Source organism: Cydia fagiglandana, chromosome 3 (genome assembly GCF_963556715.1).
Source record: "Cydia fagiglandana chromosome 3, ilCydFagi1.1, whole genome shotgun sequence".
NCBI classification, from domain to species: Eukaryota; Metazoa; Arthropoda; class Insecta; order Lepidoptera; family Tortricidae; genus Cydia; species Cydia fagiglandana.
This window is the reverse complement of record NC_085934.1, coordinates 11,478,038-11,502,833: the sequence shown is the minus strand read 5'-3', so window position 1 is coordinate 11,502,833 and position 24,796 is coordinate 11,478,038. Positions and strand designations below refer to the sequence as shown.

General features: G+C 35.4%; 6 protein-coding genes across 9 annotated transcripts in view; 3 read left to right on the top strand and 3 right to left on the bottom strand.

Moving 5' to 3' along the window:
* Nucleotides 1-24,796, bottom strand: part of LOC134680080 (negative elongation factor D) — a 90,408-nt gene that overhangs the window by 61,516 nt on the left and 4,096 nt on the right. The window contains exons 8-12 of one of the 2 annotated variants that reach the window (XM_063539115.1): nt 24,557-24,794; nt 23,770-23,980; nt 23,115-23,255; nt 22,487-22,616; nt 21,833-21,876 (exon numbers count right to left, since the gene is read on the bottom strand). In XM_063539115.1, coding sequence (XP_063395185.1) covers nt 21,845-21,876; nt 22,487-22,616; nt 23,115-23,255; nt 23,770-23,980; nt 24,557-24,794 — 752 coding nt within the window. In that variant the 3' untranslated portion in view covers nt 21,833-21,844. Of the gene's footprint in view, nt 1-21,762; nt 21,877-22,486; nt 22,617-23,114; nt 23,256-23,769; nt 23,981-24,556; nt 24,795-24,796 lie in introns of those variants that run through there. The other variant, XM_063539114.1, reaches the window with a different exon arrangement.
* On the bottom strand, nt 170-5,131 carry LOC134680070 (leucine--tRNA ligase, mitochondrial). Of its 2 annotated transcripts, XM_063539081.1 has the most exons (6): nt 4,763-5,131; nt 3,368-3,817; nt 1,931-3,281; nt 1,551-1,795; nt 1,130-1,366; nt 170-410 (listed from the first exon to the last, which is right to left on the bottom strand). In XM_063539081.1, exons 1-6 carry the CDS (start codon nt 4,856-4,858, stop codon nt 171-173), a joined length of 2,619 nt encoding a protein of 872 aa, XP_063395151.1. In that variant the 5' UTR covers nt 4,859-5,131; the 3' UTR covers nt 170. The 2 variants fall into 2 exon arrangements, with proteins under 2 accessions (XP_063395151.1, XP_063395152.1); XM_063539082.1 differs by lacking the exon at nt 3,368-3,817 and having other exon boundaries at nt 4,763-5,130.
* On the top strand, nt 5,410-7,561 carry LOC134680030 (FUN14 domain-containing protein 1). 2 transcript variants are annotated; one of them, XM_063539010.1, is made up of 4 exons: nt 5,410-5,640; nt 5,784-5,979; nt 6,882-6,978; nt 7,359-7,561. In XM_063539010.1, the coding sequence occupies exons 1-3, from the start codon at nt 5,498-5,500 to the stop codon at nt 6,960-6,962; spliced, it is 420 nt and encodes a 139-aa protein (XP_063395080.1). In that variant the 5' UTR covers nt 5,410-5,497; the 3' UTR covers nt 6,963-6,978; nt 7,359-7,561. The 2 variants fall into 2 exon arrangements, with proteins under 2 accessions (XP_063395080.1, XP_063395078.1); XM_063539008.1 differs by lacking the exon at nt 6,882-6,978 and having other exon boundaries at nt 5,411-5,640.
* Nucleotides 9,653-13,204, bottom strand: LOC134680533 (uncharacterized). Its single transcript, XM_063539653.1, has 6 exons — nt 12,950-13,204; nt 12,299-12,453; nt 11,800-11,943; nt 10,851-10,961; nt 10,225-10,335; nt 9,653-9,891 (listed from the first exon to the last, which is right to left on the bottom strand). Exons 1-6 carry the CDS (start codon nt 13,055-13,057, stop codon nt 9,672-9,674), a joined length of 849 nt encoding a protein of 282 aa, XP_063395723.1. The 5' UTR covers nt 13,058-13,204; the 3' UTR covers nt 9,653-9,671.
* LOC134680066 (uncharacterized) lies at nt 15,705-18,801 on the top strand. Its single transcript, XM_063539075.1, has one exon. It carries the CDS (start codon nt 15,808-15,810, stop codon nt 18,559-18,561), a length of 2,754 nt encoding a protein of 917 aa, XP_063395145.1. The 5' UTR covers nt 15,705-15,807; the 3' UTR covers nt 18,562-18,801.
* On the top strand, nt 18,892-21,909 carry LOC134680096 (nuclear speckle splicing regulatory protein 1). Its single transcript, XM_063539140.1, has 5 exons — nt 18,892-19,059; nt 19,425-19,572; nt 20,063-20,260; nt 20,629-20,794; nt 21,152-21,909. The coding sequence occupies exons 1-5, from the start codon at nt 19,040-19,042 to the stop codon at nt 21,754-21,756; spliced, it is 1,137 nt and encodes a 378-aa protein (XP_063395210.1). The 5' UTR covers nt 18,892-19,039; the 3' UTR covers nt 21,757-21,909.

Genomic DNA, 24,796 nt, shown 5'->3' with positions numbered 1-24,796 from the left:
AAATTACATTCAATTTCAATGTGACTACCTATTCCTATCCTATTCTTGGGACACACTATACGGTATATTGTGCAATAAACGTCCTCACGTAAAAAAGTGACTTACCTACGTTTGCCTCGTGACGGTGAAAATGAAAATAGAGATCAAAATAAACTACGACTGGTATTTCTTCAGCCTGCGGCAATTTTATTTTCTGTATTAATTTCTTTTTTCTTAGCACTCCGATTTGTGTAAAGATTTAAAATAGCACGACTTCCGGGGAACAATTCGTATTTAGTTTTGATGATTCCTCTTTGGACGCGAAAGGCCACGTCAGCTTGATCAAGCATCATTTGCATAGCTTCCTCTTGGCCAAGGCGATCAAGTACTGGAGCTGCTATTTTTAACTCACATCTATCAACCCCATCGACCTAGAACAAACATGCAAATAGAATAGTTTTTTATTCGTAAACACAGACAATAGACATACATAGAAAAAACATAGTGAAAAATAAAGTGTCACGAAATGGCCCCATCCCAGCATGTGGCTGGCGACTTCCAGCGCTGATCTTTCGATAAGACCATCAAGTGAGACATAGTCACGGAAGGTAACGGACAAAAAAAGAAATATAAAATATGCCGGAAAATAAATTACACACAGTTTACACAACTAAATTAGGTATAAAATTGTTATTTTATATTTAAGCAGTCCAATTACGTAATTCAAATTTAATACGGTAATTTGATATCTAAGTAGGTACTTAATCCTGATTAACATTATCGAACGCCATCTTTTTAGCCCGTTTATATCGACGAATGATTTTACGTGTTTCTTATTTAAGTTGTATCACAGAATAAATAATAGTACTAGATACAGAAGACTCACTCTCTAACAACACGCGTCTGTCACGATCCGATATGGCCGCTAGGTGGCGACAGCGCCACGCGCGGCTTATGGCAAACCCCAAAATTGGGGTCGAACGAATGTACTTTTAGCTACCTGTAGCAAAGCGACGAAATCGCGGAGTGAGCCACGCCTGGTTGTATTCATCTTATGTTCTATGTAGTTTGGATGTTTCACCTAAATGTGTCTCACTTATACTAAGTATAAGTATTATATCTTAAAATTAAATAGGAAAAAATGTTGTACCTTGCATAAAAGCGACAGCTTATAGTGGTCGTCAACCTTAGGCCATGTTTGTCCCAATACATTCTCCTGCCAGTTGATCAAAGGGGAGGATTGAGATATCCTTTTTGGTGCTGAAAGAAATCCTGCCCAAAGTTCAGAGCAGAAATGTGGAGCCACTGGTGACAGCATTATTATTAGAGTTGCCAATGCTAATTCGTATTCTTTGCTTTTAGCAATTACTTCTGGAGGAACTCTGTTCTGTAATTAAAGGCAAAATATTCAATACTAAGTTTAGTAGGTATATAAAAAAATGCTTATGATTAGTTGATTACCGTTGGTCTTTTGGCCAGCCGTGACCTTCATTATTCATAATCATGTTTATAGTTAGCATTACTAAGAGTTGTTCATAACATTAGAAAAATAGAATAAATTACAAAATTACCCTTAATGCATTAGTTAAGGCTTGCAGCCTCGATATGCCAACACTGAGCATGTGAGTATACTTGAAATGGTATAAAGTGTTAGCTGTAAAGTAGTTTCTAGAATCCCACAATTTGAAGTCAATTTTCTCAAACTCTTCCTTGGTAATATTATTTTGCTCATATAATGTGACATCATTCCTATGTTTGATAAAATCTCGAACAGTTATCCATAATCTATGCTGCCAATTAAGGACTCCAGGAAAGGCTGAAAATACATTAAATGGATTATAAAATTGGTCTGCAGAAATACAGACAAAATATATAGCTAGGTAGGTGTGATTATAGATCAGACTACAGTTATAGCAACTTTAGGTATATTTATATAAAATAATACACTTACTAGCTTCAGACCAGTGCCTGCTAGTTGCTGGAGGGACATCTGCTAATATTAATAGGCGCGTCGTATCACAGCCGTATGTACTCAACAATCTCTCAGGATTTTCTCCATTGTATTTAGATTTGCTCATCTTTTCCCACTGCACAACTACAGGTTGTTGCGTATGTTTTTCTATATATTTATTTCCTATCTTTTCCACATTTTCTGAAGGTATATATTTTCCTGATGATTTTAGTTTATAAGATTGTCCCATTACCATACCCTGGACTAATAGTTTTTTGAATGGTTCCTCATGTACAGTCCAGCCCAGAGAATGCAAAAAGTAGCTCATGAAGCGTGCATAGTATAAATGCAGCACTGCATGCTCTTTCCCACCAATGTAAATTTGAACAGGTGTACACCCCTCAAGCTTTTCTTTATTAAACGGCTCTTTGTTATTTTTAGGATCCAGGAAACGATAATAGTACCATGAAGAGTCAACAAATGTGTCCATAGTATCAGTTTCTCGCTTACTACTTGCACTACATTGTGGACATTTGCAGTTGACCCAGTCATGTAGATCTGCCAATGATTTGCTGCTAGTTTCTGCATAATTAAGTTCTGGCAGCTTCAATGGGAGCTGATCATATGGCACAGGGACTGGGCCACAAGTAGGGCAGTGTATGATGGGTATTGGAGTGCCCCAGTATCTTTGCCTGGATATGAGCCAGTCTTTAAGTTTTGAACTCACTAAATAACCCCCCACATCTTTAGATTTAGCTAGGTCAATAGCTCTTTGGTTCTCTTTTTCAATATTTATTGCCAAATGGGTGGATTTTACACAAAAATTAATCCTTTCTGCTAAACCTTTGTCATTTTCATCCACAGAAGGACATGCTAAGTAGATATCTCTCCCTTCTGGATAGTTAGCATCTTCACTTATATAAATTGGTATTTCAGCTTCTGTGATTGGATTTATAGCTTTCAACAGTTTACCGTCCTTGTTACTTAATTCCTGGGCTATAATATTATCCTTACTAATAGATAAAAATTCTCCATGAATTAATTTGTAAGGATCAGATGTCCAAACATCAAGTGACTTTAACTTATCATTTACCAACATATTAAACTTAACCACTGTGCCATTGCATTCACCAATCCAGTGTTTCTGTAAATTGATTATATCTTTCCAGTTTTCTAGTTGTTCACTGCTAAGCCCATCATAAAGCTTCTGTGCAAATTTTGTGGTTTTGATAAACCATTGTGTGAGAATCTTCTTTTCCACTTTGGCTCCGGAACGCCAAGAGCGGCCTTGCTCATCCACCTGCTCATCCGCTAAAACTGTTTGATCCACGGGATCCCAGTTGACACTGGCCTGTAATTTAATGTAAAATGTTTGATTTAATTATTAATTATTTTGAATTTCACAGTCTAAAATAATTATTTTCATGAAGAACTTACCTTGCTTTGGTATGCTAGACCATTTTCAAACAATTTCAAAAATATATATTGTGTCCATTTGTAATATTCTGGTTCACATGTTGACAATTCTCTGTCCCAGTCAAAATTAAATCCTAAATCAAGGAGCTGTTTTTTCATAGACTCAATATTTGAGGCAGTCCAATGCTGAGGTTTTACATTTCTTTCAATGGCAGCATTTTCTGCAGGTAGTCCAAAGGCGTCCCAACCAATAGGATGAATGACTTTATCTCCATTAAGTTTATGATATCTTGCAATGGTGTCAGAGATGGAGTAAACACGAACATGGCCCATGTGTAGGTTGCCTGATGGGTATGGGAACTGAGCCAACACATAGTGTAACTTTCCGCTGCTTACCGACTTCTCTCTTTGGACTTCTTCAGACCAGTGTTTTTCAATTTTTAATTTGATTTCCGAGTTTAAGTCTTGAGGCTGTAATTATTACTATATGAGCTATTACAGTGAAACCTGGTTAAGTGGGACCTGGATAAGTGAGAAACCTCTATAGCTGGGACTCATGGTGCGGTCCCGACACTTTAGCACTGAATTACCTCTGTTACTGAGAAAAAACGAACCTCTATAACTGGGATTCGTTATTGTGATTTTATAGTCACATTTACCTCTATAACTGAGACAGAGAGTGTATTTTACCTCTTTTACTGAGACTATATTTATAAGATTACATTTTCCTAATTGTTTTTTGGAATTTTATAGGGAATTGACTTCTGTATCTGAGATAACGTCAATCTATGACCTCTCTAACTTGGACTTCATTGAACAATTCCCGTATTCTTACTAACTCTTAGTCAAGCCACAAATTCCGCATTTGCCTGATTGTGTCTAAACAACTTCAAGTTTGATTTAGTTAATTTATGTAAGTAGTTAAAACTATCGAAACGAAAGCTGAAATTTTGATAAGTAACACGAAAAAATAAATTTTCATTTATTAAATTTCTAATACCCATTGAAGTCCGTATCAAATTTAATTTAATTTTGAAATATCTATCCTTTGGAGAATCATTCAAAATTAATTCAAAGAAATATTTAAACAGACTAAAAAAATATTTAGGGACAAGGATTATTTTACCCTATTTATTTTTAAAGATAATTACTAAATACCCTATTAACCACCTCTATAACTGAAATATACTCTATTCTCACCTCTATTAATGGAACCCTCTGTAAATGAGACAGAAATTTATTTGTACCTGGCTAACTGGGAGCCTGGGTAAGTGGAAAACCTCTTTAAGTGAGACAAATTTGCTCGCCCCTTGAGATCTCACTTATCCAGGTTTCACTGTATAATGTAATTGTATTCTAAAAAGAATTATTAAGTTCAAACGATTAAAATTTAGACTTCATACATATTTTTCTTACCCATAGTCCTAAGCTGCCGTGGAGTGACCTCAAGACGAAAAAAACTTGGTGTTTTCTTTTATGCAACGGTTTGTATTTCAGTGTGTTTAGAAACATTTTACAGAATAGATTTAGATCTTATGAATGTTTGACTTGCATAAGTGTAATATTAAATTGTACTAAAGTTTATACTGAAATGAAATATTGTGTAGTTTACATAGGTTATGTCAGGACGGTAAGACAATTCAGTGTAAGTTATTTTTAGGACTGACGATCAAGTGACATAATAACATTTTGGTATGAAAGAAATCTTCAATTGGAAATTGAATGCTCATTAATAAAATGTAATAAGTTTCAATCTAATTCAAATTTTCGATTTGATTTGACTGACTACCCAAATCCATTACTGTCAATGGTCAAAATTGACTTGGTAAACGTCAAAACAAACATAAAAGTACGTTCCGAAATAACCATAGCTCAAGCAGTAATAGACGGGCGTACCGGACCACGAGCATAAACCGTCAGCATATCTCTTTCTCTCTCTCTCAATTGAACCACGATCCACCCGTCTAATATAGCTCTAAATATCATACGATGGGTCGCTAAGTCTATAGAGCCCATTCTTGACCAGAGACAAAATAAATTGACACTTGACCAGGAAGTAAACTTTAGTTGCATTATGGTTTAAATAGTTTCACATCTCATGGTCTAGAGATTTTCACTTAAAATTAAACAGCGTAAATACCAGCAAAAACAATGGCAAAACCTAAACCCGAAGATGCAGCTGAAGACGCCAAGAAGATAGTAGATGAGGCGAAAAATTTCATTGAAAGAGCTGTTGCAGATATTGGAAAGACTTCTGCAACTAAACAGCTAATTTTAGGAACTGCGTCAGGATGGTAAGTAAAAATATAAGTTGTTCAAATTGCATCTTGCATTTTATTTTACATTCTGTTTTAAACGCATTGTTGTAAATAAATATGCGGAAACGGGTTAGTTGTTATTAAAATACATAACAACTTTTCTTTATTGTTTATTATAGGATCACAGGTTTCATCACCATGAAAATTGGAAAAGTTGCTGCAGTCGGATTAGGTGGAAGCGTCATTTTGCTACATATTGCCAGCCAGAAGGGATACATTGACATTAACTGGGACAAAATTAACAAAAAAGTTGATAAAATCAGTGACAAAATTGAGAAAGAAACAACAGGGAAGTCTCCTGATTGGTTTGAAAAAGTGAGTAAAGTTTGTTTGGTCCTTGCTGTGTGATACACAATTACATTTGTAAATTCAGGTAGTCATGAGGTTACAAAATTATTTTTTTTAATGTTCATCCATCACCATTCCTATAGCTTGATTGTTGCAAGTGATAGAGATGAAGATAAACTATGACATCAACCCATAGATGAATCATCAACCTTGATATAGTAATGCAAATATTTGTGTAGCACACTTAGTATATCCATTTCTAAAATAACACTCATATCTGATGAACAAAACAATAAATTGGCTCATGATCTGACACTTGTTTTCTATCAAGCTAATTTCATGTTTGGGTGACATAATTATAGCATCCTTGCAGTCTCGCATAACAGCAATTGTGTTTGTGTCCATCTTTACATCATTAGCTAAGATAGAAGGACCCTGGCAGCTTCTTTTTTTGTTATTGATATCAAAATTATATGTTTTTAATTAGTTCTGTGGGGCTGTATTTCAATGTAGGGTAAACATGGAAATACATGGTTACTGATATATGGCTTACTTCATGCATGTATCGCAGTTCCAATATACGTACAATAATTATTATTCTTGCATGGTTATTATGAATTAAAATCCTGCAGCTAAAATTTAATGGGCAGACATATCTACACATCTAAAGCCAATACATTATGACTTAAAACTTTACGGGAAACAATAGAGACACATCTAAATCACCTTCTTTCATAAATGTTCAACTGTATGTCTATCATATGCTTGACTGGTTTTCATTTTTTTAAATGTAAAAGACGATTTCCTTAATTGTTATAAGTTATAAATTATAAATCATTAATATTGCTCATATAAAAGGTGTACTATTAATGTTGGGTTGTTTCACACAAAGTTTAATAAATTGAAATTTATCATTTATTTTGTTGCAGGTATTATTATTTGTCAAAGATAATTCATATTACTCAGCAGGGTTCACAGGAGGATTTTTTTTTGGTATTGCATCATCCTGAATTTCAAATATCGTCTGTGAGTTCAATAAATATACATAATTGAGTCTTGAAATAAAACCAGTCAGGTATAATGATAGTTATAGATAGAGAAATCTAGATAGAGAAATCATTGGAAAGTGGTAGCTTATGTTGACAGTTAGTTTGAACGCATCTCCAGAATTAGTACTAATAGTAGAATTGTTTTTATTGTAGTTATTCCATAGACTCCACTCCAGTTTTTAAATATACTAGAAAATCATGAACATAATTTTAATGAAACCAAATTATCATTCATGATTCAGTATTAAATTATAAATTATGACAAGTAACTGTGACTGCAGTTTGTAAAGTGAAGTGGTTTAATAATTATATTGAGCAATTAAATCTTTTTTATTAAAGTCAAATATTTTGTTACAGGCGGAGCGCTTTGTTGATCGTAAATTGGATAAAGCAGAAGGACTATTGAAGAAGAAGGAAATTAAAGCAAAACGCTGGTACAACAATTTTACAGATGATGGCAGTTATCGCGCAACTGAGAGTCATGTGTTTTTAGCATCTTTCGTTGCTGGCATGGCAGTAGGGCTACTGTGTGGCAAATAGAATTCATAACAATTTAAAAATGTATTATTGTATTGAACATCCACTCCACTTGCATATTTAATAATTTAAGTAGATACTGTCTGGGGCAGGCTCTTACACCATTTTTACGATACTTTGCGGTGCTCGAAGTAGGCGCCATCCACGCCGAGGTTTTGGTCTCGTTGACGCCATATGCCACACGATAGCGTAAGCAGGCGACCAAGCTTAGGCCTATTTTCCCCAAGATCAGTAATATTTATGAATGTTTTGCTTGATATTTCTTCGTAGAAATAGTATGTATGGATACTTTAAACTTGTTTTTAAAGATTGAATCTAGTACTATATAGTATAAATTATTGTAGATATAGAAACCATAATATATTGTTGTATACTAAGTCATGATTGTCATTCATATGGTTGTAATATAAGTATATTAATAAACTCAACATGTATAATTAAACGTTTTTTTTTTACCATTATATATAACTTATGGAAATGAAACCCATATTTTCGTGACACAAAATTCATATACTGATGGGGTTGGTAGTAATCCATACAAAATACCGACATTCGATTCGACTTCGCACTTCTGGACTATACTAGACTAGAAGCGAGTCAGGCACACAGGCTGGAGTGAATTAAAGACTCGAGTTTGCAATATTCTTACCCCCGGAGTTACACATAATGTTTTAATCACACTCGCGAAGAAAAAACTAAATTTTAAGCGAAATAAACATCCTCATTTTCATTCTCATTACATATTTCTCAATAGAATAGTATATGAGGGCAAAAATCCTACACTTGCATATTTCGCGCTAGTATGGCATGTGACGGCAAAATCTTACACTTTTTTTCACCTAGCCTCCATAGGTACGCCAACCGCCCGATAAGGAACTTTGTTCCAAAAATAATCTCATCAAAACTTATTGTTATCCGATTGTTTAAGGTAGAACTTTATTACCTATGTACTTTAAAAGGATATATACTATTATGTCTTTCCCATCATGGAACAATTGTGTTTGAGAGGCGTGCACGGAGCCGAAGCCAAAACGTAGAGACCTTTTTGCCACTTCAATGAAACGTAAGGGGTACACCATAAGCGGATGCTGCCCTTGCCCGCGTAATGTAATAGGACTCACGCAGAGGCAGCACCCGTCAGAATGCAAGGCCTATTTAAGAGTTGATGGTATTTAAAATGAACTAGGCTATTGGGTGAAAGCGATGGACTAAATACTGGGCTATGGGGCAAATAACCCGACGTCTGCCTAATAGAACGGTATCCAATTTTATTTCCCGTTAGTATTATTTATAGGCTTAGAACAAGTGGGCCATGGTAGTACCACGAGCGCGGGCGCGAGATGGCTACTGTATTTTTAATATTATTAATGTCACTGTTTTAATAATATTATCTAAATAGAGTGGAACGGATCGCGCGTGAGATATTGTCGCAGTGCACTCGTGCTAAGCCTATTTTTTAGGGTTCCGTACCTCAAAAGGAAAAAAACGGAACCCTTATAGGATCACTCGTGCGTCTGTCTGTCCGTCTGTCACAGTCTATTTTCTCCGAAACTAATAGACCAATTAAGTTAAAATTTGGTACACATATGTAAGATTGTGACCCAAAGACGGATATGTAACGTAAACAAATGAATTTTAAACTTAGGGGCCACTTTTGGGGGGTAAATGAGAAAATTAAAAAAATAAAGTTTTTAAACTATATCGTGTTACATATCAAATGAAAGAGCTCATTATAAGAATCTCAAATATATATTTTTTATAATTTTATAATAAACAGTTTAGAAGTAATTCAAGAAAATAGGCAAAAAATGACCATTGCTCTTTATCTCCGAAACTACTGGGTCTAAAATTTTGAAAAAAAAATTAGTTAAAATAGGTCTTTACCTATAGATGACAGGAAAACTTATTAAAATGTACAGTCAAGCGTGAGTCGGACTTAATTACTTAGTTTTTGATCCGACCCTTACGGGTTTTTTAAAGGCAATTCACTCGCGTTTCACATATAAAAAATACATTTAAAATTGAGTAATGTACGGAACCCTTGGAACGCGAGTCCGACTCGCACTTGGCCGGTTTTTTTGGTATATCTAATGTATGAAATGTTAATAAAAACCTTTAGTAAACTTTAAGTCTTTAATTTTCATTTTTAAATTTAATGTAACGCTTAAATAATTCTGGTGATGACAAGCTCTCTAAATACCGTTCGTAATTCTTAAGATAGTCTTTTTGTATGGTACGCTTGGCTCGAGTGTATATGTATTTCTCTTTCGACGGCAAGTCCTTCCACTCGACAGTAGCGAGGTCCGGCCGCGCTCCACTTGCTTTAATTATTTCAAACAGCTCCCTGGGGCGCCTGCCAACAATACGGATGTTGACCCAAGTTGAATTTTAAGACATTAATCATTCACATCAAATTCACATGTTATCACAGAATAAATAATAGTGCTAGATACAGAACCCTCACTGGCTAACAAAACGCGTCTGTTACGATCAGGGCAGATATGGCCGCTAGGTGGCGACAGCGCCATGCGCGGCTTATGGCTAGCCACCAAAATTGGTGTGGAACAGAGGTGGCATTGACTCTCGACGAGTGTATACAGCTGGCATTAGATTTTAATATTTCACAATATCTTTATTGTATTGACGATTAGAAGACCATGGACAGGAAAAATGTTAAAATACTTACATCACAGAAGGCAACGTAGGTTCAGGTAATGGTGTATTCGTTGTAGTCTCATTTGTTTCCGGAGCTGTGGGCTCATCTACGTCTTCATCAATAACGGAGGCGGTGTAAAATCTGAAACATAAAATCATGTGACCTAGGTCTCATGGGGCGGTGGTGCGGGAACAAAAGGAAACATTATTCCCATCCACCGCCGGTAACATGGGAAATGGGAATACTTGTTTCCGTTTTGCTCCACCTGGGGTTTATATTACTAATATTACTCACGTCGTGGGCTATCAGAATATACCCGTATGTTGGCCGATTTTTCGTAGTTTTCGAGTTATAATTTTTTTTACTTTTGCTAAGAAATTCCGGGGTGAAGCTTTGCTTTGCTTTTATGCCTACTAATAATTGTTTGTGATATTTACGCTGATAACGCGACCCCATAAAATAACAGTAGGTATTAGAGCAGGTAAAAATGAACCCATGTAGATAAAAACCCGCCGCGACGCGGGTCCAGTTAAGATAATTAATAAGTTAAGGTAACTGTAGAGTGTAGGTATTCAAAACATGGATTAGCCGCCATTGAGATCTTTAAGAAAAGTCAGTCTGAAAAAGAAAGTTGTAATAGAAAATAGATTACTTACTGTTTTGGTACTTCCAAATTGCCAGTGGGTGTATCATCATATACAAGGTTCATCATTGATTCCGATTGATCGTCATAATCATCCATGTAAAATTCAACATTAAGATCTTCTCTGTAAGAGTAAAATGTGAATTTAGGTATATATTAAAAAGGGACACCAGTATCTTTATAAAATATAAAAACTGTAAAAAACGCACCAGTTGCGAGACAGACTCGCGCCCCCAGGGTTCCATAAATTATACATTTAGTTATAAAGTTTTATTTACATTTTCTTCAGATCACCTCATAGACCGGGAGATAGTGACACATTTTACTGGGTCATTTGTACCATTATGGCGGTTCGTCAGGGGTCTAAGTACGTAATGAAGGAAAGAAAAATGATGGTCATAGCGCTGGTACTGGCGGCCCAATCGTTTAAAATTAGCTTGGCACAAATGGTTGAATTGTTTTTTTTTAATTAATGTGTTCGCCTCAGTATGTTGGGCTGTAAGTCACACCGGAGAAGTATGGCATTACGCTACCGCCTACTTCTTTTTTTGGACTATCGGAAAATACGAGGATTTTTGTGGAACAAATCGTTCGACACTCGTATTTTATCCGACACGTTCGACTAACGCCCACGCGATTTGGCCGCCGGTACCAGCGCTATGAGCATCATTTTTCTTTCCTTCATTACGTACTTAGACCCCTGACGCCATACTGGTACAAATGACCCAGTAAAATGTGTCACTATCTCCCGGTCTATCACACTATTTTCAAAGTTAAGAACAGAAACAATTTATTTTAAAACTATAAAAAATATTTTTGTGATTCCCACAACCAGCTCTGATATTTTATTATATGCCTGAATGAATGAGACTAATCCAATTTATTCTAAATAAATTGTTCCTACTCGTGGCCACCCGTCACATGGGACAAATGTGAGCAAACTTTATAGGTTAAAAACTCACGGTTTATATACTTCCAAATCTGCATTGGACTGGGTATAACTATGTGAGTTAGTGGAGATGTTCAATGTAGATCCTAGTAGGCTGACATCACAATCCTCTTTAGTTGTACTCGTATTCATATTCGATGGAATATTTCCTTTTCCTCTAAAAAAATATATGTGAATTTTTATTACAAATCTTGTTGGAAAGAAGTTCCTTATTTTTAATGTATTGTTATCAGGAATATTTAATTGTACTATTGTCAATTCTGCAGGTACTAGTAATAAATTTAACTTTTTGTCTTGCCACAAATAAGCATATTTTAACAAAATGTTAATTACTCTTCTATCATGTGCTCGCAACTTCATCTGTGTGAGATGATCATAATGATTAAAACTATCCTATGTCCTTCCATATCAAATAATGTTTATAAATGTATACTTACTTTTAAATTTATTCTAAGATTATTAGTATCATTTGCAGAGCATTTCCACTTGTTAAAAATTAAAATTATACATACTTTGTAGCCTTTTTCTTAAAAAATGGTTCAGCATTTTCTAAAATACTGGTTATTTTCTTATTATTTTCAGCCTGCCACTTCTCAAATTTGTCCACAAACAACTTCTGTTCTGCAGGACTTAGTGATTTCCAGGCGTTTGTACACATTTGTGAATTCTGCAAATATATAACAAAATGAAGAGCAGCAGAATAAAATATTGGTACTTTTGTAACTGCGACCACTACTTATACCACATACTGTAAAGGGCACCGCAGGCGCCCTGTATGAAAGAGCGCCCAGGGTGCCAAATTACAAAATATGTCCCTGTAAATACCAGTAAATTAGCAGTTACCCTATAATTTATGCATATTTTCTATATGTAATGAGCATTCCCTACTCTTGCATGAGCAATTCTTTATTGTAATATTATGTATTATAATTTGAAGCTTAAATTTTTATACTTTTGTTCCAAGCAAATTAATTTTCCATTTTCAATGTACAGCTATATAAACAGAAGTCCAGAGGTTATTTTTACCGTCTTAGCTCAAAAAGGAAAACATTGGTTTTTTTTTAAATGGCTTCGGTACCAAAGCATGACAGTCCGCTAATCCGAAATTGTGTGTTGGGAGTTTTTTTGGAGATATTTATCAATATGGAATAGAAGGAAATTACCTGTCTACAGACTATTTTCTTTCTGTTACAGAACAGAACCGTGAAATACTCGGCAGCACTTGTTGGTGGCCTCCACTTTCCGTTCCTGCCCAGAATTTCCATGCTCATTTTCTTTCACGAACGTAGATTATAATCTGAATTGACCTTAACCAAGGACAGAATAAAATACACTACATCTACATCGTGTAATTTACATGTGATTAAATTAAATCAAACAAAACCACCAAAGACCAAAACATGAAAACCACAAAGTTCCAAACGTCAAAACTCCGGCAAACCCGGCAAACTTTTCTTTCACGCTCTAGCCATAGCTACATCCTCATTAAGCCCCCCATTTACACTCCTACCTTGTAGTCCGCCTCATTGGGTAGGATTGTGTATGGGGGTCGCGGACTACGTACCAAGGATATGGCTCACCGAAGACGAGGCAGTATGGCCTTTGGTCTTAGCCTGTCCAGAAAGGACGAATAAAAAAAAACAAAAAAATTTACACTGACAGCTGACAGCAAGCTCGAGGGATAGTCGTTTCATCTCGAAAAAAAAGGGCGGGAAACCGAAAAGACAAGGCGGATTTTTTGAAAATATTTCAATTAAAGTGTTTAAAGTCCTTTTTTTATTGACAAAACCAAGTTATTTTTTCCTTACTAACTGTAAATAATTGAATTTGTGTTTATATTCAGTGAATGAGCCCAGGACACGGGGGTGCGGGCGGCGGCCCCTCCCCCATGGAAACAGACACCGCCAAAACTACAACAAAAAGGAGAAATAAAGATGTTTCCAATACAGAAGTCACATCATGTAAACAAAAAATGACATACATACGAAGTCGTCGCGGTCTCTTCAAAGACCACAACCCCATATATGAAGATTTGACTAAAAGAGAGTACCCCGTACTACTACAATCTGCTTCAAATGAACTGACTCATAAAGTCCCCTTGGACATCCTCAAAGTGAATGGAATATTAAAAGAGATTACTGGGGTGCAATATGTAAAGGCTGCGGGTAACTTTTTTGTCAAAGTTTATTTCGGATGTGCCAAGGATGCAAATGCATTTTTGCTAAACAAACCACTACTACAAGCAAATACTTGGAAGGCAACAATCCCATATGACAGCATAGAGTGCCAAGGAATTATTCGTGCTCCTGTGGATCTAAGTGAAGAGACATTGCTCGAGGACTTGAAAGCAAGTTGTATGATTCTTGGTGTTAAGCGCTTTACCAAAAAACAGGACAATGGGCAATACAAACCACTCCCAACCGTCCTGGTTACATTTATGGCCTCGTCTAGACCTGACCATGTAATCTATGATCATATATGGATGCCAGTACAGGAATACATCAGACCCCTGCTTCAGTGCTTCAGGTGTTATAAGTTTGGACATGGCAGCGGAGCTTGCAAAAGCACTCAAGTATGTTCCATTTGTTCAGCTGCACATTTTTACAAGGAATGTACCACACCATCGGACTTCAAGTGCTCAAACTGTAGTGGACCCCATTCGGCAGTTTCTTATACCTGTCCAGTTAAGGCAGAAAAAAATGCACAAATTAAGAACAAGATAAATGGCAAATTCTCATATGCAACTGCAGCTGCAGTAGCTGTAACACCTAATAGCAGTAATAATCTAAACAGTAAGATTCCAAAAACTCCTGCTAAAACACCTCATGGACGTGCTATGATTGCTGACATTATTAATTCTGATATTGTTCTTAATGCAATCACCAAAACAATTTTAGAATTAATGAAGAAAAAAGAAGTCAAAAATACTTCCTCCGGTCCTATGCCAATAACGTCCCAAATGATTAAAGAGCTGCTTGTAACAAGTTTTACTACTTAAACTATGGATAGGTTGGGTATCACACAATTAAAAATACTTCATTGGAACTCCAGAAGTCTATTTCCAAAACTAGGTCAACTTGTACATTTTTTGCAAAGCTGTGACGAGAGTGTTGACATCATACTTTTTAATGAAACTTGGCTGACCCCTAGCAAAATTATTAAATTGCCCGGGTTTAGTGTAATTAGAAGAGACTCTAACCATCCGCATGGCGGTGTTGCAATTGCAATTCGTTCCAAATACAAGTTCAGTATTGTCAACACTCTATCACAGTACCATTTTCAAAATATATTAATCAATATTAACATTCATAATTTTTCTCTAGATTTGTTATGTGTATATGCTCCTCCACCTCCGAATGGTAAGTTTACTATAGATTCATTGAAAGATTCGTGTTCAAAATTTGTATGTAATAATCGTCTGATAATAGGTGACTTCAACGCACATCACTCATCTTGGAGTTCAAGAGTCAATGATGGAAGGGGTAAAGCTCTTCATGCTTTTGTGGAGAATTCTGATTTAATTTGTTTGAATGATGGCACTATCACCACTTTCGCTCCGTTTGGCCAACAAGGTAATGTTTTGGATTTGGTATTCGCTTCTCGAGCTCTTAGTTCTAGTTGTTCGGTATCTGTTCTTGATGACCTTCTTAGTAGTAATCACTTCCCTTTGCTCATTAATGTAGTTTTTGACTCGCCCACTCCTACATGTTATTCTAATAACTTATCTAATCCTCAACAAGATGATAATTCGCTAACTAAGGTAAATTTTAAAAAGATTGACTGGTGTAAGTTCAACAAGTTATGTGATGATAAATTTGAAGTTTTTGAATTTGTTGACAACCCTCTAGTAAACTATACAAAGTATTTGAGTATTTTACATGACATATTAATGACATTTACAAAAAAAAGTCACCATCATAAAAATAAATGCTTAAAAGCTGCCCCGTGGTGGAATGATGAATGTGACCGTGTAGTTTTACAAGCTAAAATTGCCTTAAGATCTTACAAACAATATCCTTCTATGGAGAATTACATTATATACAAAAAAGTAGATGCTTTAAAGAAAAGAACATTATTTGAAATTAAACGCGTGAGTTGGTTGAATCTTTGTTCCTCATTTAATCGCATGACATCGAGTAAAATTATTTGGGATTATATACGTAGATTTAAACATGCAAAACTGAATTCTGTTTCTTCATCTATTTTTTTTCAAAATCCTGATAATGCGATATCGTTTTTAGACAAAATTGCTTCCGACAATAATCATATATCAAATTGTGACCTTAATGAGTACTTTGAGAGTCGTGGCTGTCCGGAAGCTCAATGGATGGTCAAGCCATTTTCTATTAGTGAGTTTTTAGCTGCATTAGAAAATAAAAAAGAAACTTCGCCTGGTCCTGATTTAATTTCTTACAAAGTAATTAAAAACTTACCTTTTCATGCCAAGGAAATACTGTGTAAAATATTTAATGATTTGTGGCAAAGTAATTGTATTCCCCCAACGTGGAAAACGCAGCATGTCGTTCCGATATTGAAACCCTATAAGGATTCTAATTGTGTTGAGTCATATAGGCCTATTTCCTTAACATCTTGCTTTGCGAAAGTTTTTGAAACCATGTTAAAAAATAGACTAGAGTGGTTTACTGAAAAGAGCAAAGTTATTCCAAGTACTCAATACGGTTTTCGAAAAGGTAAAAGCACAATAGATAACTTAAGTTGTTTAATTGGGGACGTTAAGAACAATTTTCGGTCTAATCAATATACTTTGGCGGTTTTTTTAGACATTAAAGGGGCGTTTGATAACTTAGATCACTCATACCTTATTAAAAGTTTGTCTTTATTAGGGTTTCCTGGTCATATTTTACGTTGGTTATTCAATTTTCTTAATAATCGATCTTTAACTCTAAAAGTTAGATCTTCGTTAATAGGTTCTAAAGTTTCTACAAAGGGTACTCCTCAAGGTTCTGTATTATCTCCTCTTATATTCATTCTAAGTTTGGTTTGTTTCATGAAACAAATTCCGGCTTCTGTTAAGCACTTATTTTACGCTGATGATTTGGTGTTATATGTAAATTGTAAAGACATAAATATTGGTGAATCTATTATGAACAGTTGTCTGCGTAATATTCATAACATATTAACAAATTCACTAAAACTTGAGGTTAATGTTTCCAAATCTTCTGTAATTCTCTTTTCTCAAAATGGCTTACATTATCCTCAAATTTTATACAATTCTAACGTTATTCCTGCTCAGTCTTTTGTCAAATACGTTGGCCTATTTCTTGATTATGATCTTTCTTGGAAAACTCATATTGATACAATTTCTAAAAGAGCCGAATTGGGTTTAAACATATTAAAGTCATTAACTGGAGTAAAATGGGGAGCAGACCCAAAGGTCCTTAAAACGATATATATCGCGACAATTAGAAGTCATTTCGACTATGGTTGTATGTTTTTTGCTGATGCGAATACCCATCTTTTAAGGAAATTAGATATTATCCAAAATAGGGCGCTACGACTTATTACTGGAGCTATGATGTCATCTCCAATTAATTCTCTGGAAATAGAGGCTGGCATTGTTCCTTTATTTGTACGCAGATGTTATATCACTGACAAGTATGGTCTTAAGTTGGTTAGTCGTGATAACGATGTTACTTATAGATACTTAAATAATGTCAATATACCAAATTATAATTTAATACCGTTTCCTAATTCTTCTTCTCTAAGTGATGTTATAACTTATTTAAACTTTGAATTTCAAGATATAGTCTATTGGTCTAATTTGCTTCCCTGTTTTGAACATGAATACAATGATATTATGCGAGACGTGGTTGTTGAACTGGTCAAATTTGAATCGAAATATGACTTTTTGGAGTTTCTTGAAGATAAGACTGATTTTGTTAAATTATATACTGACGGCTCTAAAACTAAAGATAGGACCAGTTTTGCATTTTTTGACTCCTTTTTGAACATAGGAAAAGTTTTCGAATGTAGTAGTTATTTTTCAATATTTTCGGCTGAAGTATTAGGCATAATTTACGCTTTAGAACATATTCATGATAATTACATAACTGAGAATAAATTTTTAATTCTATCTGATTCCATGAGCGCTTTACAAGCACTTAAAAATAAATGTATAAGTGCATCTGTAAATTACTTAATTTATAAGTTAAGAAGTTGTTTAAGTTCTTTATTATATAGAAAAATTACTGTTGAATTTTGCTGGGTTCCGGGACATTCAGGAATTTTTGGTAACGAACTTGTAGATAAGCTTGCAAAATCCACAGAAAATATCCAAATTTGTCATTTAAAAGTACCTATGTCCGATTTAGTGCCTTTTGTAAAAGAACTTATGATTAGACGGTGGAACAACTCGTGGTCTAAATCCAAAGAAGTCAAAGGGAAATGGCTAGCTGAAATAGTCCCAGCACCTAGCACCAAGTCGTGGTTTGAATACCAAAGAAAATATGTAGAAAGGGCATTTATTACAACTATGTGTAGATTACGTATTGGTCATGCTCGTTTTCCTGCACATCTCTTTAGATTAGAGCTAAGTGAGTCTGCTGTTTGTGCACATTGTAATTTTAATGTATGTGATCTTGATCATATTTTTTTCCATTGTCCTGCATTTAATTTACAAAGGCTATTGTTTGCTGCCATGTGTACGGACACAGGTTTGCAAGTCCTGCCAAACTCCGTACAGGGTCTTTTGAAATATAAACAATTATATCCTGTAATCTATGAATTTGTTCTTCACACTATTGGCAGTTTGTAAATATTTTATAGTATAAGTGATTGAAATAACCATAAAGTTTATCTAATGTAACTTTTAGATTCATATTATAACATTGTATTTTGTAATAATTACAATGTTCGATTAGTAGTTGTTAGATTTTAGGTTCAAGCTGTGCATTGTAATTATTTTTGTGTTTTATGTTTTAAGTTTATGTCTAATGTAACTTTTAGATTCATATTATATTGTATTGTGTATTAGTAGTTAGATTTAGGTATAAGCAATGCATTGTAATTATTTTTGTTTTGTGTTTGAGCTGATGGCCTAGTTGCCAATGCTCATAATAAATTAAAAAAAAAAAAAAAAAGCAAGCTCGAGTCCGGACCGAATCAGCAACACGACACCATCACGACACGCACAATTTATTGATTAAACTCATTAAAGTACCACTAAGTAAAATTACCTAGAATCAAAAGAAATTACCATAACTTCAGCATAATTGTTTTGTGTCCGTATCGTTATGTCTAGCGGTAGTAAAAAGTAAGTTATTCTGGCATATTGTTTACGTTTTCATGGTAATCATAATCATGGTATTACAATACAATACGAATACCAATGCAATTGAATTGTATTTAGCATTATGCTTTGTAACTGTTGCCGTCCACTAATTGCTGCCTGCATGTAAGTGAACACCGCAACAAAACCTACATAGAGTATCCTTTGGAGCTCTAGCGATTTTACTATTTTTACTCACAATTAGGAATTCAACAGTACATAGCTTCAAAGTAGTAGTCATAGTAGGTAGCAGTGTTATTGTGTATAATCTTTTGCAAGTAGTTTTAATTGGTGTGTATTATTTTTCCTAGTGAATTAGTAATTTATATTGATATAATTATTATTTACAGGTATGGACTTATTTTACCAGACAAAGGTAAGCCGAATAAACCTATATTTGAAGCATCGAGGAATGTGTTCGGCAATGATTCTGAATCTGATGATGACTCTAACAACAAACCAGTATTATTGAGACCAAGTGACAACATTAATCGTCAGGTATGTTGCATTCTTATAAAGTTACATTGTGGTAGTTTTTAAATCACAATATGGTTGCTAAAAATTTAATTAGCAATAGGCCTTTCTTATTTCAAATTCAATTCCTTTGATTCAAACCCTGAGTTTTTCACTTTCACTTAAAAGGTCTAAACCTCAAACCTACAGGGCCTTAAGTTCCAAGCATTTGATTGCTCTTATGTTGTAACCTGTAGAAAGCTTCCTTTCCTTAGAATTACAGGAGAAGACACCATACATTATGTTAAATAAAGGATTTAATACAATTCTAGTTAGGGAAAAAATGCAAAACTTATTGACCCTCTTAAGTTTAGTAATATGGATCCACATAATAGTTTATCTCTGGGGATATTATTTTATGAATACATAGTGATATTATTGCAACAAATTCCTGTTTAGTCAAAGCATTTGAGGATAAACATAAATGCTATGTATTTTACAAAATAATATGTTTTTTATTACAATTATTTTTCAGGCAAAGATTACCCAAAGTAAGGCTATAGAAGAGGATCCTACAATATATCAGTATGATGAAATATATGATTCAATGACCATCAAGAAGGAAGAAAAGAAACAGAAAGTCAAGGAACTTAAACAACCAAAGTATATTGAAAACCTGTTAAAAACTGCTCATAAAAGGAAATTGGAAAATGAACGCAGGGTTGAAAGACAGGTATTTTCATATCCATTCAATAAAGAAAGTAGTAGGTTTTATTGGATTTCTTTTAACCCAACTTTAAAAAAATCTGTGCTTGGACACTTCCTGTAACAATTCCTACGAATAATATAATTTTTAAAGGTATAAATACATTTTCATCATATCATTGTTGCTCTTATAATTTCCGTTATGTGATCTATTTAATTATCAGAAAAGAAAACCTTATTATATAGTGATTACAGGGTTTTGAAAAATCGATCACATGTCGGAATTGACAAGCGTAGCGACAATATCTCATCAGTACAATGTTGAGTTATGCAATTTATATAAATTGGTAACCCTAATGAACCATTTTAAACAAAATTGAATTTTATGTTACTCAGATTCAAAAAGAAAGAGAAAAAGAAGGTGACGAGTTTAAGGACAAGGAAGTGTTTGTGACTTCAGCATATAAAAAGAAATTGGAAGATTTGCGTTTAGAGGAGGAGAAAGAAAAACGTGAAGAATATTTAGAAAAAATTGGTGATGTTACTAAGCAGAGAGATTTAGGTAAGAAACTAAAACTTTTTATATTATACTATTATCCAGAATTAGCTTATTAGCTTACAGCATTAGCAGTTTAGGTTTTTTTTGTATAAAACTGGTTGAGAATATAAACTGGTTCAATATAAAATATAAGGTTCATATGACAACGCGGTAATCTCACGAAATGGAAATGTCGCGAGTCCTCAAGAATATAACATCCAACTGTAATGGCTTCGCCACTGTTACGACGCCTTTACAAAAACATCCCTCTTGATTCCTCTGCTTACGAAATTTGCAGTGGCGTTAAAGGCATGGTTTTTGTGACTGTTGGGCATTCCAAAATTGTGTGTATTACTGATTTTGTTGCCTTTCATATTGCAGGAGGATTTTATCGCCACTTATATGAGCAGAAGTTGGGTTCAGACAAGGTATTAGATGTACCAGCGGAAACAAAGGACAGTCATGCAGATGAAACATTTAAAAATAAACGTAAAGCTAAAAATGAAGATAATGATGATGCAGCAAAGAAAAGGTCTTATAGGAAAAGAAAGTTATCTGCAGAAAATGATGGACATCTGTCTGAGGGAGAAATTGTCGATTCTGATGATGAAATTAACCGTGTAAATCTTGCTGATATTAGGTCATCTAAAAAACCCAAAGTGATTGAAGATAATATAGATGCAGACTCTGATTTTTCAATTGATTCTTCAAGTGAAGATGATGAGACAAACAAGACAAAAGCGAAAAAGACAAAGAAGAATGTGGAGACAAATGAGAATGTCAAGAATGCTAATGTCACTGATGCTCCTGAAGAGAGGACGCCACCGAAACAAATAGAAGAAGTTAAAGAAACGTTAGTTGAGACAAAAGCAGAGGTGGCTCCAGCACCCAAACCCAAAATAGACATATGGAAGAAGAGAACTGTGGGTGAAGTGTTTGATCAAGCTTTGAAAAGGTACTATGAAAGAAAAGCCGCTAAAGGTTAATTTAAAGATCTTTACTATACTTATATTACTTAAATCTAATATAATAGAAAATTCATTTCCGGGATCATGTACGGAATCTTCATTTGTGTTATACCACCACGTAATGTGCTTTGCAGTGGACTGAAAAAAAAAACAATAAATAACAATTCATAATTTTTGTGTTCATCTATAAATAATCCATAACTTTACGACAAAAGTACCTCTTCGGGCGTATTGATGTGTCATTGGACAGACCATTCAATTCATGGTGTAAAAATTCGGTATAGAAGGATTTTTATAGCACATAGGAAAGACATAAGCTAGAAAAAATCTCTTAAATGGGGTTTTATAAATTAAACTGCCAGGTGCTTACTATACTGCCCTGCTAAGCCAATTAGCGGTATAGTAAATTAAAATTGAATGCAAACCTATACTTTTAATTCTTTAATTTTATTTTCAAAATCGTTTATTTATGAGATACCTACCGCTAATTGGGCTTATTAGGGCGGTATAGAGGGTGCTTTGGGTCCTTTGACAGGTTGTTTGAAAAGATGTAAAGCTTATCTGTTAATGTGGTGAAATAATAATAAAATAATAATAATAACCTGTCATGTAAAGACTCGAAATTCTATTTATCAATGGAACCCTTTTACTGCAGCACCACATGCGTTGAGGTTTGCTTTTAAGTCCTAACGTAACGTAGCTTTTGAATGGTTTATTTTTATGTCCACATGTTATTAAAGGAACTTACCTATAAACTCCGAAACTGGATCATTTTCTCCTTCCGCACGCATGGTACCCGTGATCTCTTCATTTTCAACCATTGGCAAAACCAGTTGAACGAACTCGGGGGTATACGGCGGCGCTATTGCATCTAAAACCTGCGCACAATAAATACGTTTTAAATAATTGGAAAGTCTAAAGATATATTTATCCATTAACAAGTGTTCGTGAACTGTGAATACTGGCCGCGTCCCAACATGCCAATCGCTTTCGCTCCGTAGCGATCGAAACGCAACTGTCACTGTCACACTAATATGGAAGAGTGATAGAGAGACACAAAGCGTTTCGTTGTCGAAGCGATAGCTATGGTAACCCTGGCTAGGCCGGCGGGGGCACTTTGCACTTAAGCTTGAAGTCATGAAGTGAGTTTGATGTAGTTATTAATTCCGATTTTGGAAGGTGGCAATATAACTCTCAGTGCTTCCATTGAATGACGCCGGACGCGTCGTAAATTGCGTTTTTTAGGATTTTATACCAAAAAGCTTTTAATATAAAATCTGTCATATTGATTTTACCAAATTTTAAGCGCTCACAGTATTAGAAGGGGTGTATTTTTAATATTTATGAAGCTGTGACAATACAGTAATGAGTCGTACCTCCGTGATGAAGTATCTTATCAATGAGATGTCGGTGTCGCCCCGCTGCCAACACTGCTTGATGTAGCGCAGCACGGGCACCACGCAGCCGCGGCTCAGCAGGTTCACCATACGATCCAGAAGCATCTTCTTCAGTTCCAGCTATAACAGTATAAAAATGGCGTTATTTATAGACGTCACACAAATCTAAAATGCCTTTGACAATCGTTTATTCCTCCTTATCTGTCATATTGAAATTAATGTTTGTCGAACAAATTTTACAGAGGATGCTAAGTTTTATGTTCTTTTTAACTTCTAACAAACAAGCTACTATTATTCTCTGGCTAACCGGACAGAATAACAACAAGAAATGGTTGATCCACCCATGTTCACAAAGCTTTCAATTGACTACGATTTTTGGGAAGGTTAGTCAATAATAGAGTTAATCGATCCACATCTCATTTTTTAAATAGATGGGATTTATATAACCTCAGAAAAACAATGGATGTCCCTTCTTGTCCCAAAAGGTAAGGATACAGTAGCCTAATTTGGGTTAACGACGACAACCGGCCCTGAGATGTAGTTCTGGCCCGTACCAAAATTCTAGGTACCCCATCACCAACTTTCGGAGATCGGTAGAAGCATATTAAAACCTCTGTCAGTGTACTACTCTCACCTGTACTAAAATTTCCAATTCGTCTTGCGGCGATTCAAACAACTGGACGAGCAGCCTCAGCAGCCTGTGATGGAGCAGCTGGTGGCAGGAGGCGACCTCGTCCAGCAGCGCTAGGTGCACGGGGCAGTGCTCCGTGCACAGCTTGAAGTACGACGGCTCGGTCACGACGCACTCCACCCATACCAGCACTCCCATGCCTACTACTGGAAATCTAGAATGGAATGATAGAAAAAAAAATATTGTGGGTTCTTATCTTATCTATTAGAAAGTTTAAAGCCTTCCTCCTTTACGGCTTTTGGCGCGAATCACTCTCCAAAATACGCTACTCGGATCGGCGGCACTCGCAAAACTTACATACTCGTATATAGTGTGGACCTTTTCTTTCTAAATGTACATATTAATCTACTTATATCTTCTGTATATACTTATACATATACTCTGCCGATTTAACAACAGATAAAACCACATCACGTCACAGTTGTTTTTCGCTGAAGCTTTGACTTAGTAAGGTAACAGATAAGTAGTTATACTGGCAAGCCAACTAAATGAGTAGGAAAAAACGGCAAACGGAAAGCGTGAAAGCCGATCTTCCATGTACATTTGGTTTCTTTTTCTAGTGACTAATTTGGTAGCCAGACTATGGGCCAGTTGCACCACCCACACTTGACAGACTGATCAACATCACTCAGCAGAGAACTATGAAAATTCCCATATAATAAAATTTAGCGAACGGTGAACGACGCGACGGTTTGGTGCAACCGACACTAACTATATGTATGTTATTTACCTTATACAGTGATAGAGGGTAGGTAGTTCAGCAACGAGCTCGCTGGAGCTGGCGGAGCTGCCGCACACGGCGTGCACCTTCTCGATGGCCTGCACCGTGGCCTTGAGCTCGTCCTTCACCGGCCGCCCCGCGAGCCCCTCGCACACGCTCGCCGCGTACGCCAGCAGGTACATGTACTTCGACTTGTGCTCCGGGTTCAGCTTGCTTCCTAGTTTGAATAACGCATCCACCAGGAGTTCT

Excerpts from the sequence above, each read along its gene's own strand:
- LOC134680533 (XM_063539653.1), bottom strand. The coding sequence starts at position 13,057 with ATGAGCATGGAAATTCTGGGCAGGAACGGAAAGTGGAGGCCACCAACA. Across the intron at positions 12,454-12,949 it reads AGAAAATAGTCTGTAGACAG|AATTCACAAATGTGTACAAA; the intron begins GTAATTTCCTTC and ends ATATATTTGCAG. Across the intron at positions 11,944-12,298 it reads TTTAAGAAAAAGGCTACAAA|AGGAAAAGGAAATATTCCAT; the intron begins GTATGTATAATT and ends ATATTTTTTTAG.
- LOC134680070 (XM_063539081.1), bottom strand. The coding sequence starts at position 4,858 with ATGTTTCTAAACACACTGAAATACAAACCGTTGCATAAAAGAAAACAC. Across the intron at positions 3,818-4,762 it reads ACGGCAGCTTAGGACTATGG|CCTCAAGACTTAAACTCGGA; the intron begins GTAAGAAAAATA and ends TAATAATTACAG. Across the intron at positions 411-1,129 it reads AGCTGTCGCTTTTATGCAAG|GTCGATGGGGTTGATAGATG; the intron begins GTACAACATTTT and ends TGTTTGTTCTAG.
- LOC134680066 (XM_063539075.1), top strand. The coding sequence starts at position 15,808 with ATGGAGAATTACATTATATACAAAAAAGTAGATGCTTTAAAGAAAAGA.
- LOC134680096 (XM_063539140.1), top strand. The coding sequence starts at position 19,040 with ATGTCTAGCGGTAGTAAAAA. Across the intron at positions 19,060-19,424 it reads ATGTCTAGCGGTAGTAAAAA|GTATGGACTTATTTTACCAG; the intron begins GTAAGTTATTCT and ends TATTATTTACAG. Across the intron at positions 20,261-20,628 it reads AACGCAGGGTTGAAAGACAG|ATTCAAAAAGAAAGAGAAAA; the intron begins GTATTTTCATAT and ends TATGTTACTCAG.
- LOC134680030 (XM_063539008.1), top strand. The coding sequence starts at position 5,498 with ATGGCAAAACCTAAACCCGAAGATGCAGCTGAAGACGCCAAGAAGATA. Across the intron at positions 5,641-5,783 it reads TTAGGAACTGCGTCAGGATG|GATCACAGGTTTCATCACCA; the intron begins GTAAGTAAAAAT and ends TGTTTATTATAG. Across the intron at positions 5,980-7,358 it reads CTCCTGATTGGTTTGAAAAA|GCGGAGCGCTTTGTTGATCG; the intron begins GTGAGTAAAGTT and ends ATTTTGTTACAG.